This window comes from Littorina saxatilis, linkage group LG2 (genome assembly GCF_037325665.1).
Source record: "Littorina saxatilis isolate snail1 linkage group LG2, US_GU_Lsax_2.0, whole genome shotgun sequence".
Classification (NCBI taxonomy): domain Eukaryota; kingdom Metazoa; phylum Mollusca; class Gastropoda; order Littorinimorpha; family Littorinidae; genus Littorina; species Littorina saxatilis.
The window spans coordinates 18,920,350-18,934,504 of NC_090246.1; the positions used below are offsets into that span (position 1 = coordinate 18,920,350).

Sequence of the window (14,155 nt, forward strand, 5' to 3'; positions counted from 1 at the left end):
GAGACCGGAGGTCGAGATTTTGATATCACTGTCGAAACAGACCAATAGCAGAAGATATCATCACACAGTCAGTCAATGTTAGATATATTGCTAATTCTCTGGACATTTTGTATTTACTGTAAAGAAATTACAAAAGTATTTGTCTCAGTTTTGGCTGTTCCATATCCCTCCCTCTGATTATTATTTCTTTTTGTTCACTCTTTTCTTGTACTTTTCAGTATTTCAAAATGTCTTTTCTTTCAAAAAGTCTTGAGTCACTTGCTCAACTAAATTCTGGGATCATTACATTTTCATATATATTTGTTTGTTTTTAAATTTAGGTGTTTTTGTTTTTGAAGTGGGGAAGCAATAAAGAGGTCGTCGATATCAAAACTGATATCGACGGAAATGTCGTCGATATCACTTTTGCACTGAGCTCAGTTTTGCCCAATTGACCAATGGAAATCCACGTAACATATGAAATAGCAATATACATCGATAGTTCACATTACTCACACATTTTCTTATAATGTATTTCACCCACAACCTTTAATATTCAATTGAGGAGGAAATGCGCTTGTTTATTTCAACGCGTATTATTAGGTGGCACGAGACTCTCATGTACTCTATTACATATGTCATATGCATTTAGAACCTCCCTTTGTTCATCAAATCTGTAATATTCAAAACAAATCCAGATCAATTATGTGTTCTGATCTAACACGGTTCCAAGAAAGATAGAGGAGGTGTAGACTTAAGCCTACTGACATCTCTAGCAGGCTGTGCCATTCCGTACACCGGAAGTCCCATCACGCGCCGGAAGTTAGCCACCTGGACGTCTCTCATGGACCCGAGAACATCCAGACCGATGTAGCTGTCGGACACCTGAAACAAAGTACAACACATCTACACGTAAAGGTTTCATGGTACTTTGAAACAAACTACAACACACATATAATTATGTTAATGTTTCATGATACTTTGAAAACAAAATACAACACACCTATATGTAAAACTAGAATGAATACCCGCTTCGCCGGGTACCCGGCTTCGCCGGAAAGAAGTAGAGCCGAATGATACCCGGTTTCGCCGCGCAGAAGTAGAGCCGAATACCCGGCTTTGCCGGATACCCGGCTTCGCCGGGAAGAAGTAGAGGAACACCCGGCTTCGCCGGGATGAAAGCGTTAATGTGGACAGTGACCTTCTAAAAATAGTAACGGGAATATCCGGCTTCGCCGGGATGAAAGCGTTGTGGACAGTGACCTTCTAAAAATAGTAACGGGAATATGGATTGACGCCACACGAAGGAAGGGAGATAAACGCAAAACACTGGAGAAGATAAGGAAGAGTTACTGGGAATGGATCTGGGAAGATGAACAGAAAAACCAAAATCGGTTGAGCGCTGCGCGCTGAGAGCACGTGTTGAAAATTCTCATCGACCAGGTTGTGTCCGGGATCTACCTGAATATGCCCACCAAATTTGAAGCAGATCCATCAAGAACTTTGGCCGTGCATCGCGAACACACACACACACACACACACACACACACATACACACACACACACACACACACACACACACACACACACACACACACAGACACACACACACACACAGACAGACACAAGCCGTATATAGATATAGATGTTCATGGTTCTTTGAAAACAAAATACAACACACATATGGGTTATTCCCCAGAGGTGGGTACCATTTTGTGACATGCATTATCAGTCCTTTAAATGCTTAAAACGTACATAATCTATTCTCTTTACTTTTCTTCATTAATATTCCAATTAGATAATGATAGAGACATTTAACAAAAACACATTACTATACATTGTTGACGTTTTTTTTATTGTTAGTATTCAAATGCATGTCCCATCCTATGGTTTCCATGTTACGCGAGTGGTGTACTTGAGTGAAATGTTTGTTATTACTTGAACGTAGACAAACAAAATGTGCAAGTATTTCTAAATCTGTCTCTGCAGGCCAAGGATATATAATATGGAACCAGTCTTCATTAATGAAATTAATTTGTATGGCTAAAATTAGTTAGATAAAAGAAATGTCACCTTCGTTACATGGTTTCCACTGGTACACAGCTCTGGAGAATTACCCCTATACAGGGCCGGACCAAATGAGTTGTAAGGGGGGGGGGGGGGGGGGTTCCTCCTTTTTTGGGGGGGGGGAGGCAAATCAGCGAAAAAAAACAAAAAACAAAAAAAAACACCCACTCAAAGCAAGGTACATGCTTTTTCCAGGGGTGGGGTTCCGGAACCCCTGGAACCCCCCCCCCCCCCCTGGGTCCGGCCCTGCTATATGTTAATGTTTCAAGGTACTTTGAAAACAAAATACTACACACCTATATGCAAAGGTTGCATGATACTTGGAGAACACAGATCATAGTTCTTTAATTGTGAGACCAGCACAACATAAAGCATACTCATGTCTTACTCCGTTTACAGGGGCATGACAACATTTCATTTCATTTCTTTCATTTTCATTTTCATTACTTTATTGTCCCATCGCTGGGAAATTCGGGTCGCTTCCTCCCAGTGGAAAGCTAGCAGCAACGGAGTCGCGCTACCCAGGTGTCTGCGTGTTTAGGTGTATTCAGCCACCTGCACTTATGGCAGAATGACCAAGGTCTTTTACGTGCCATTGTGATGACACGGGGGTGGGACATGGCTTCCGTCTCTGGGTCTGCACATAAAGTTGACCCGTGTCCGTCCCGGCCCGAATTCGAACCTGCGACCTTTCGATCACAAGTCCAGTGCTCTACCAACTGAGCTACCGCAAAGGAAAAACCTAACAGTGATGGAGCTAAGTGAAAGAGTCCTTGGTGTATTCTTATTTTAACTAGTAGTACATTTGATGTCTTTGAAATTTGCTTAAGCTCAGAAAATCGATGCCAAGACAATACATTCAGCCAGAAAGGTAGAATTACAACGACGTTTTTGCGAGTGAACATAACAGGGGCTGGATTTAGGTTAACTTTCAGTGTGTATTTTCTGTATGTGGCAATATGTGGCTGTCTGGATGTGCGTTGATTCGTTATGCAGTTCTTACCAAACATCTTCTCCCAGAGGTCACAAGGGAGGCAGGCTCGGTTTTCTTGGACAGGTCGAGGTTACACATGACACACACGATCCCTGGATGTCGTTCTAACCATTGGCTGTAGGACAGCGCAAGACCCTGCTGAAACTGGACATAGAGATGTTACTGTTAGTGATACTTACATTAGTGCAAATAAAGAAAAATGTATTGTCACGCTCATAAGATGCCTTTGTCATTTTTTGATGTTTTGAGAAAAACGCAAAAAAACTTCTTTGGTTTCTGAACAATCTGCCCGTCTCATTGGCTCACGTAAGTGTAGCCTATGCGATGCTGACTTTTGTCTGTCTGTGCGTGCGTGCGTATGTATCTATGTATGTATGTATGTATGTATGTATGTATGTATGTATGTATGTATGTATGTATGTATGTATGTATGTATGTATGTATGTATGTATGTATGTATGTATGTATGTATGTATGTATGTATGTATGTCTGTGGTAGAAACTTTAACATTTGACTGAACACCGAAATACTAATTTTACCTGGTTATTATTCAAGCAACAGCTTCAAAGTATTGAAGCAATGATCAACATTTCGTCGGCACGTATGTAGTTAAAGTGTGTATCCAAAGAAAACGGGTGGTGGGGGGTTTTGGGGGGGTAAAAACAGGTGACTGGTTTGTGTCGTGTGTGGTATGTAGACCAGGTCAGGGGTCAAGGTTAGGTCAGATCGCGTGAAGGATTGTGGTATAGATACAGTTATCACCGAGCTGCAGTTCGCCGATTCGGAGAAGACGATTTCACATTGTTCGGTTTCGTAGCTCCAGAAAAATAGATAAGGAAGATACCAAAGGAGATTTCCTACAGGTTAATCTGCACAGCGTGTTTCCAGTGTCTGCGCGAGGAAGCGCTGTCGAAAGCGCAGTGTCGATCTGTCCATCTGGCAGTCGTGTCCCGTAAGTAGGCTACAGACAGACAGATCTAGATCTAGTGTCTCGCACTCTTGCACCGTGTCACCGCTATGCTTACTGTGTGTGTGTATGTGTGACGGAGTGATTGAGTTTGTGTTACTGTTTGTCGATTTCTTACGTGAGCCTTGAAGGCTTCGCCTCTTGTTTTAGTTATAAGTTGCAAACTGCCTATCTTGAGCTGTTACCACGGGGTAAACGTGAGATACAGAGCTGACAGCAACGTGTTAAATCAGCAAAACTGCATAACAACCCACACAGAGCTTGTGCATACCTTCACATTTGTAAAACAAGTCTTCCTGTATCATAAGGAAAAAGTGCCTAAATCAAGAAACGAGATCGGCAGTTTTGCTTACGTTACCGTGGCAATGGTTTCCGATGGTCTGAGAGTTTGTACTCTCTAACACATGATAGATACCCTTCCAGTAGCTTCCCCTGTGTTTTCACAACAGAAATGCCTAACACTGGTATTTTTCTTATGAGCGTGACGGTATGTTACATTTATAAAACTTATGTTCATCCAAAGAGAAAAAAGGGGTTACATAAAGGGAACTTGGTACAAAACTTAAACATCAAGCAGGTTATGTTCATTATAACCGAAGAAGAAAGGCAACTAAATATTTTATGTTCCACCTTTACAAAACCGTGCAATTCCTCAAACTACACCAAGAAGAAGGTAAAAAACAACAACAACAAAAAACACGTCTTGTTGTTAATTGTCCTCCTTGAAATGTAAACTCTGTTATATTAAAAATATTGGAACCACAGAGGGTTAAGAATGAGCTTCAAAAGAATGAAAACAATGCTAAAAAGTTTTGAATAAACGAAAAGTCCTAACAATATCAGCAATGGCTAAATTCAGATTCCGTAACGTCACCATTGATTCAAAAACTGGAAATGCAATTTCCGACGCAGTGTGAGGCCTAGCAAAACCATTTTTTCTACTGGCGAGGCTTTTTGAGCTCAAAAGATTTTAGGTTTCACGGAGAGGTAAAGAAACTGGATGCCAAGGAAACAGAGAGAGAGAGAGAGAGAGAGAGAGAGAGAGAGAGAGAGAGAGAGAGAGAGAGAGAGAGAGAGAGAGAGAGAGAGAGAGATGTAGAGAGAGAGAGAGAGAGAGAGAGACGTAGACAGACAGACAGACAGACAGAGAGGCGTACAGAGAGACAGACAAACGACAGACAAAAAGACAGACCGACAGACAGATAAATCGAACACCCTCATGTGTCTCTCCCCCTGTGCATATGTATATATATATATATATGTGCACACTTACCTGATCGTGAAGGTAGGCGTTGAAGGCAATAAGGAAGAGATAGCGCTCTGTGTATTCCTGACACAGCTGGTACAGGTGGTCTCTGTAGTGGTCGGCCTGCAAAACAACAAACAACCTTACACACACAGAATATGCTGCATGCAACATCCTAGCACTTCGAGGTAAACGTCAACAGTTTTAAGGCATAACCCTACAACCTTGAGGCTAAAGCGTACACGATTTTACTTGAAACGGCTGGACAAAAAATCACCCTGAGTAAAATTTCTCAATGGTTTTATTTTATTTTATTTTTTTATTTTGCTGTCTCTAATTTTTTTTCCTTGCGAAAAGCCTACAGTCTTGAGGTGTCGTAACTCTGGAACAAACGCCCACAGCCTTAAGGCTAAAAACCTAGAAACTTGAGACAAACTTTCAAATAAAAAGTCTGAAGACTAAACCCTACAATCATGAGGTAAATGCTTGTAACTCTGGGGCACACGCACACAGCCTGAAGGCTGAAAACCTAGAAATGTGAGATAGATCCTCAACTTTGGGACAAAAGACTTAAACTTAAACCGAAGACTTAAACTTACACACTTCAGGAAAGAGCCTCCAACTAAAGGAAAATATATTTTACCTTTACACAAAACTCTCTATATATACAATCTTTGGGCAAAAGCCTAAAACCTTGAAGCTTAACCTACCTCAAACAATATAAAAGCATAGCCTGCATGAACTACCTAATGTCGATCATGGAAACCCATAACCTTGACATAAAGGCCTAAAACCTTGAGACAAACGCCTACAATCCTAATACAAAATCATAGCCTGAAGCTTGGGGTAAATTAATCAACATCTAAAAGGAAAAGCCGACAGAAAATGATTGGTTTTGAGTGCAAAGCCTCCAGAAAGCGATTAACCCCCAGACGAAAGCCTGCACAAACTAGAACACCTAGAAACAAAAAGAGATGAACTCAGACATGAAGAGAGTGATGGGAAGATGAAACGATTATTTGACCTCAGGGAGACGCGTCTGGACAACATTCAGTTTCGCTGATTGAATAGATGGGGGTTGTAGCAGTGCACAAAACAGTTTTCCTGAATAAAAACGACAAAAGTACACGTTTTCGCGCTGAGTGTCGAAGTATTTGTGAGCCTACAAGGAATCATTTGACCTACTTGCTTCAGCTGGCGTGCATCCTTATATAAAACGTTAACCCCACTCGTTAAACTGGCTAAAGACCGATTAGTTCTACCTCAACTAGACACCAAATTCTTTTGTAAAACTGTTAACCATATTTTACTTATCCAAAACAGCGTACTGGTAAGTCTCAGTCTTTGTATGTGTCGTGCCGAATTCACGGAATTGCCGAATTCGCGGAATCGGCAAAATTTGAGCCCACTTCGCGTAATCGGCAAAACGCTGCCCATTACGCGAAATCGGCAGCGTTTTGTCGAACACGAGTAAATTTGTAACCCTCCACCATGTCACCTTGCATGATTTTCATATATTTTATATTTTCCTGAAGAGTTTTTAATGCTCTATCTAGTGGTGAAAACCGTTTTAGAAAAGAGCGAACACTTTTTGAGTTATAAGCCTGTGACTAAGGTGACCCTCACACTGTTACCAGACACCCCCCGGACTTATAATTATTAAGCCTAGCGCAGAACCGCGCGAGGTGACATGCGACTCATTCCGTGGTGGAGGGTCACATTTAGGCTTCTAACATGTGCAATACAGGTTTGACCTGAACAACACTGACATGGCTTGTATTGGGGGATGGGAAAGCTGTCCACCTTGGGCCGAGATGCACGAGAAAATTACCAACCGCTTGGGAGCCAGCCGCGGTGTTGGATTGGTTAAAATTGAGATTTGTTGTGATTTCAACGAACCAAACTCCGCGGTTTGTTCTCACACGTTTGGGTGGCGCCCACATTCGGTTCGTGCTCCTCAGCCCTGGAGTTCACTATGTACAGCAATAGCAAGTTTGCCTCGCAGTGAGGAACAAATGCTGCGCTATGGGCTAAATTACTTGGTATGGCTGGACAAGAAATGAGCCTGAGCACAAATTTCAATGTTATTGTTGTTGCTGTCTCCAATTCTTTTTTCTTGCCCAAGTTCTTCTGCCCTAAATCCGCACATCTCATTTTTCACTGCTCGAACTTTTAATCCTAATTTCGTTCTGGACTGAGGTGCTTGAAGCCAAACTGGGTCCTACCCAACTGGGACCAAACGGCTGGGTCTGATTGGTTGAAATTAAGACACACACACACACACACACACACACACACACAGACAGATAGACAGACACAAGTCGTATATATATATAGAAGTTAAGTGATGGTGCTATCACTTGTTCGCTATGTTGTATTCGTAAATGTGCATTGCTTATTACTTTAAGAACGTGTCTATAAGCATTTCGCTTGTTATCGTTCCATGTGTTTTTGTGTGTGTTAAACGATTGAAAACATGAAGAGTAAATTAAACATGCTCAAACCAACACTGACCTCGATGTTGTTGCTAATAGGAAAGCTGTCCAGTTTGACCTTAGTGTCCGCTACACAGGCGCTCAGTCCGCACAGCGTGGAACACTGCTCGACCACCCAGTCAACCTGAAAAAACAACAGTCGGTCAAAGTAAAAAATACATGCAAATGAGATTCATGACACTAATCAAACGCTACATTTTACCATGACCCACTGAGACCGACCAGCTTGAGTGTCTGCCGTATTCAATGCCCCTGGTCAAAAGTGCATTATTTACAAGTAAGATGATGCACTTTCTTCAGAGGGTAGCCCACCCCACCGACCCGACATCCCGCCCTGGAGCGTCTGTAAAATCGGTAAGTCTGGCAGCGGAACGAAATTAAGATGTGGATGGGTTGGGGCGGTGTGAGAGCACACCGGGACAAGTAACAGGTGTTAGGACAGAAGAATAAAAAAAAATAAAAAAAGAAAGAAGAAAAAAAGATGATGCACTGGTGCTTTAGTGCAAAATGTCGCCGCATCTATATGCAACCGTCGATCGGGAATGGGGGTGAGGGTCGGGGTGCGGGGGTAGGTGGGAGAGGAGGTGTTGTCCGGTTTTGGTGTTGCTGCTTTAGCTCTGCCTTCAGAGTGTGTGTGCATCGTGTGTGTGTGTGTGTGTGTGTGTGTGTGTGGGTGTGAGTGTGTGTATGTGTGTGTGTGTGTGTGTGTGCGTGTGTGTGTGTATGTGTGTGCGTGCGTGTGCGTGCGTGCGTGTGTCAGTGTGTGCGTGCGTGCGTGTGTGTGTGTGTGTGTGTGTGTGTGTGCTTGCGTGCGTGCGTGCGTGCGTATGTGTGTGTGTGTGTGTGTGTGTGTGTGTGTGTGTGTTTTGTCAAATTGAAACCCATTCACGATGACAGCGCAGCAACGTACCACAACCTTCACAAGAAAACAAATATTCTTCCGATGATGAATCAACGCAATTCATACGAGGACAGCTTGTTTCTGTATTCATCTGTATCCACTATCTGTTTTCCCATTGGCTTTTTGAAGGAAAAAGATGGACGAATTCGTTGGTCAAAGGGTTTTGCAATTGTTCTTAAATACGGTAGACGTTATGTGCATTCTCTGCAATCAGTCTTGCAGCTAATTACCTTTCATAAATGTAGGTGATTGTTCTTATACATCACTGAATAATACAAAGCACTTTTTGTAGATTGTGTTTTTCTGCATAAATTGTAAATTTAGTTAAACTTTTATTTCCAGACTGTTGTAAAAAATATAACAACTAAACAATACTCTTGAGTGAAACTGTAATAGTCACACATTTGTTAACGGTCATTTTCCTTCTGGCCTTTGTTGCAAAAATCATACCAACAATAAAATCATGCAAGAATCCACGGTGGGCTATGCAACCTAAATACGATCAAGTGTTGCAACACTTGAATTGTAAACTAAATTTCATTTTTTGGATGAGAAACAAAACACACAAAAAACAAGAAAAGTGAAGAAACTCCAGAGGAAACATTTGGAAAAAAAGAACAAACAAAAGACGAAAGTTTGGAGAAAAAAAAGCCAAGAAAAGAGCAATCGCCAAATTCGTCTGCAAACGATAACCACAGAGAGGCACAATCCATCTTGATTTCAGAAACAGCAACAGGCCACTTACTCTGGTGGCTCTGACTCTGCCAAAAGAAGGGATCCACAAATTAGGTTACAAGACGCAGCGGAAACGCTAAATAATACTTCAAGGACCTGCATCGGCGTTCGATTACAAGTTAAATCAGTTTAGCGGGGAATTTAATCACATAATCCAATAACTCAGCTCGGCTCAAGCTATCGTTAACCCAATTTCTTCAAGACACACATCAAACTGGGAAATGCAGATTTGGACGGAAAAAGAGAAACAAAATAAAAAACAAAATCTACCTAACAAGCCTCAAAGTCCCTCAAAGAAAGTGGAGCAACCGACTAAAGCAATTAAGGAAAGAGCTCTGTAACGAGAAGGATAAAACGGCAACGGAGTAAATCGTGTCCACAATGAGGCCAATTCTGCAAGCAGCACACGCTATAAGTACAGAAAACAAGGCACACACAAAAAGAGGAGGAGGAACCGCTTTGTCGATTTTTCGTATGACCCACTTTGGCATGCAATGTAACTCGTTTCTGGTTCTTTTTTTAAGCGGACACAAAGCTCTTGCTGTAGGTCGCTTGATTTTTGTTCAAAGTTCTTTTTAACGATATCCGTTGAGAGATTCGGCTCAAGATATTACACGCTGAAATGGCTTTTAAAGAGAGGTAAAAACCACATCGAAAGACAAGGGAAATGTTCAAAGACTCATAAAAGTTTCCAGAAAAAAAAGTTTGAGGCTAATACAATTTAAGTGCGGAAATGGTAACAGAATACATGTGATTACAAACTCAGGAAGGTACGGCTACCCCCCGCGGGTTAGGGGGAGTCCCATATTGGTTGGGACGAGAAAGAATGTACCCGATGCTCCCCAGCAGCATGTCGTAAGAGGCGACTAACGGATTTTGTTTCTCCTTTTACCCTTGTTAAGTGTTTCTTGTATAGAATATAGTCAATTTTTGTAAAGATTTTAGTCAAGCAGTATGTAAGAAATGTCAAGTCCTTTGTACTGGAAACTTGCATTCTCCCAGTAAGGTCATACATTGTACTACGTTGCAAGCCCCTGGAGCAAATTTTTGATTAGTGCTTTTGTGAACAAGAAACAATTGACAAGTGGCTCTATCCCATCTACCCCCTTCCCCCGTCGCAATATAACCTTCGTGGTTGAAAACGACGTTAAACACCAAATAAAGAAAGAAAGGTACGGCTGCGTCTTAATGAGCGTAACATTGTCTGCGAATAGTTTTTTCCTGTCTTATTTTCTTCCTTACTTTTCCACCAATCCTCATCCCCCCCACTTTCTTTAATGTCCTTGATGATTGTGTCCCCTACTACGCGTACACTACCCCCCCCCACACACACACCCATCTCCCCCATGCCCCCCGCCATATACACACATATTATTCGCTGCAATCAATTTTTCCCCTAATTTTACACATATATGTCTACAGTAATCGCGCCAGCCATGATTAAAACCTGTATTTCACGGAAACAGGTTATTTCGTAACGCCATCCAATCAAACCAAGTCATAAGCTCGCCGATTTCATTTCCGATAACATACCGGACATTTCCGTTTACAAAATCATTGCCTTATTTATTACCTTCCTGCCTTCCTGTTTACACTATAACATGTTTGGTGGCTATAGTTGTCCGACCAGCGTTTGTGTTGGTCCGAGGGGGATCATATCGTCTTCTGTTTCATCTGTATCGACCGAGACCGCAAGGCCGAGGTTGATTACTATGTAACAGAAGGCGATACGCTCCCCTTGGACCAACAAAAAAAGCTGGTCTGGCCAAAAGCCACCACCGTTTTGTCATCATTTCATCTTGGTAGTGCTAAAAAGGAATGCACAATGACCGACAGGGAGCGTAACTTTTAGAATGCAATTTAGGGCCCCAATGCGCGTCAGAAGTTCAAGCGTTTGCACCATATTCATTTTGTATGTGATGTCAAAAGTAAACTTTGTGTCGCATTTCTTCGAGTCTACAAATTCATTGAGCTGCCATCCTATTTCCGAGGTCAGTCACTTTGAAGCAGTTACCTTTTCTTTTAAGTATTTTTAAGACTTTTCGTTGCACAATTTGCGATTGCACAGCTTAGTTGCAAATTGACCATGAGTCGTCGCGGTAATTTACAACATTGATTGGGTCTTTGAGATACAGTATACAGTCGTTGTCCTCGGAAACACAAATCCAAAACTGCGATGGTTCCACATAATTATAAAATAAACAGCCTGATTGGCTTTCACTTGTCAAAGTGAGTCAAACAGTTATGACTTGAATAAACTGTTTGACTCACTTTGACAATCCACGTTTCAACTTATAGCTCAAACCCATCCATTACCTCGATTTGTCACACCTGAACAGTGTTGTTTGTTACCCATCTGGTTAGGAATGAACATTCGTGAAAATGCTGACAAAAACTGTTGTTCATATTCACACACATGAAATCACTGTTACATACTTAAAAAAACCAAAAACCACTTATTCTTCCGTAACTGTCCATGGCGGGATAGAAGGAAACCAGCGCGACTATCAAAACTTCTTGTCTTTCCTTACTTCTTTCTTGATCTTCCATCCGTTGTCGATCTCCTCCATGAGGAGCTGAACAGCCTTGAGGTCCCTGAGAGCGCCTTTCTGGTCAGAATTGCCCGGCCAGTTGCTCTTCTTGGTGTTGTGGTGCTCAGTCTGACCGCTGCCGCTTCGGCTGATCTCGGGGGTGCTCCGGCCACTACTGTTTCGGCTGGGGGGACTTCGGTTGCTTCCTCCGCTAAAAGAAACAGAATAACCAAATATGAGTGGCTCAGAAATGGTATCCTCTTTTTAAAAGTATGTATCAGAAATAAACATCTCTTTTATAGGCCCAATTCCAGAATGTAACACACGGTGGTAGACAAAAAAAGGCGAAGAGTACGAGTCTGGACAAATTGTATCACATATCCTTTTAACCTTTTTACTGGCCCCCCGCCCCCACCCCTTTTTCTGTTATTTTTCTCCACTTTCTTTATCGCATTAACATTAATGTCCCTAATTAGGCGCTAGATCCTGTGAGGACGTAAAGCACTAGTTGTCAGTCAGTCATGGAAGAAATGGTACGTCACTACAGAGGAGTTTCACTAATGAGTTGCGAGTCGCGTTGCAGGGAACGAAAGTGCATTGGACTACATCAACTCTCTTTTTCAGGTAACTTACACGGGATAATGTACACGAGAATGTGCCCAAATAGGTAGGAACCAGCAACTGGGTCGGAATGGTTCAATTACAATACTTTATTTAACGAGGGTAATAGAATAAGCAGTAATTTGCTTTTATTGTAGCCTACATCTGGCCCTCGTCCTGAAGAGAGACTAATCTACAGTGGCTAAATTATAAACAAATAAATGTAGCACTTGATTAGTGTCATGAATCTCATTTGCATGTATTTGTACAAATAAACTGCAGTAAGAACTGATATTATAAATGTACATACAATTCATTACAGAAGACACATGCGAGTTCGTGTGTTGTGTGTAAAGTAGGCTTATTAAAGCGAAGATTAAAATTGTAAGTAGCAGTCTGGAACACACTGTTGACAACAAACCAAGAAACCAAGAAATACTGCACCGAGATCTGAGAGAAAAAAAAGAGAAAAGAAACAAGAACGAAAGAAGATTGCTCGCCGAACAACAGCTTCAGAAGGGAAGCCCATAGAAAGGTTGATGACCAGTTTGTCTTTAATAATTCAGCCACGGTCTCGGGAAAAGCCTCTGTAGACTCACTAAATCTAATTGATGAGAAATAATGGCTTACAGTTACTCACCCAATATGTCTCTCTCTCTCTGTCTCTGTCTCTGTCTGTCTGTCTGTCTGTCTGTCTGTCTCTCTCTCTCTGTCTCACCCTCTCTCTCTCTCTCTGTGACTCCCTCTCTTCTCTCTCTCTTTCTGTCTCTCTCTCCCTCCCTGTCTCTTTCCCTCTCTCTCTGCCTCCCTCCCTCTCTCTCTCTCTCTCTCTCTCTCTCTCTCTCTCTCTCTCTCTCTCTCTCTCTCTCTCTTTCTCTCTCTCTCTTTCTCTCTCTCTTGCTGTTCTCAGTCTCTATCGAGAAAGATCTTCGCTACAGCTGAATTCGTGTTGTGCTGCTTCTTTGACCTCAAATAATGTTCTACTTCCTCAGTAATTTCATATAAATAATTCAGCGCAACAATCGCTTTATCTGCTCCCCACGGAGGAGACAAATCTGTGTGCATGGAACAGACAGCTACAGCTTTCTTTTTCCTTGTTCCCATGAAGAAATATTGAGGGGCTTTTCTACAATCCTCAGGGCAGTGCGTTTTATGTGCGTGGAGCAGAAATAAAATGGCCATGTTTTGTATGCAACGTTCTTTTCAGTCCTGCATCATGGAGAACGAAAACCTCAAACTGCCTTTACCCGTGCTCGTCTTATGTTAGCGGTTTGTGATCATGAAACAAACTGTTCATAGGTACTAGGTGTGACTGGTGTGTCCTATGCTCTCTACCATTACAGATATATTATATTCAACATTAATGCAACTATTAATTCCGTGGACGACCTTCTGCCACAAGGCGTGTGAGCTTACTTCAGTGCTCTCGCCAAGAGTGACTATGTATTTGGTTTGCAGTTATACAGGGTGACACAAAACAATGCAACCCACAAACATGCTAATAACCTCTACATCTGTTGACCGAATTACTTAATATTTGGTTTGTATAAACGTCAGCTTATGCGTGACCAGTCGAAAAGGGGGTAATTTTGTAGATCTATTGAAAAAAAGTTTCCAAATTCGGGAATTAACTCAACAG

At 41.9% G+C, this 14,155-nt stretch overlaps 1 protein-coding gene across 1 annotated transcript in view; it reads right to left on the minus strand.

The window, feature by feature from the left end:
- The window catches only part of LOC138958411 (paladin-like), a 184,313-nt gene that overhangs the window by 10,015 nt on the left and 160,143 nt on the right, over nt 1-14,155 (minus strand). Inside the window, exons 8-12 of the mRNA XM_070329552.1 lie at nt 11,917-12,127; nt 7,769-7,873; nt 5,282-5,377; nt 3,050-3,184; nt 748-864 (exon numbers count right to left, since the gene is read on the minus strand). Coding sequence (XP_070185653.1) covers nt 748-864; nt 3,050-3,184; nt 5,282-5,377; nt 7,769-7,873; nt 11,917-12,127 — 664 coding nt within the window. The remainder of the gene's footprint in view (nt 1-747; nt 865-3,049; nt 3,185-5,281; nt 5,378-7,768; nt 7,874-11,916; nt 12,128-14,155) is intronic.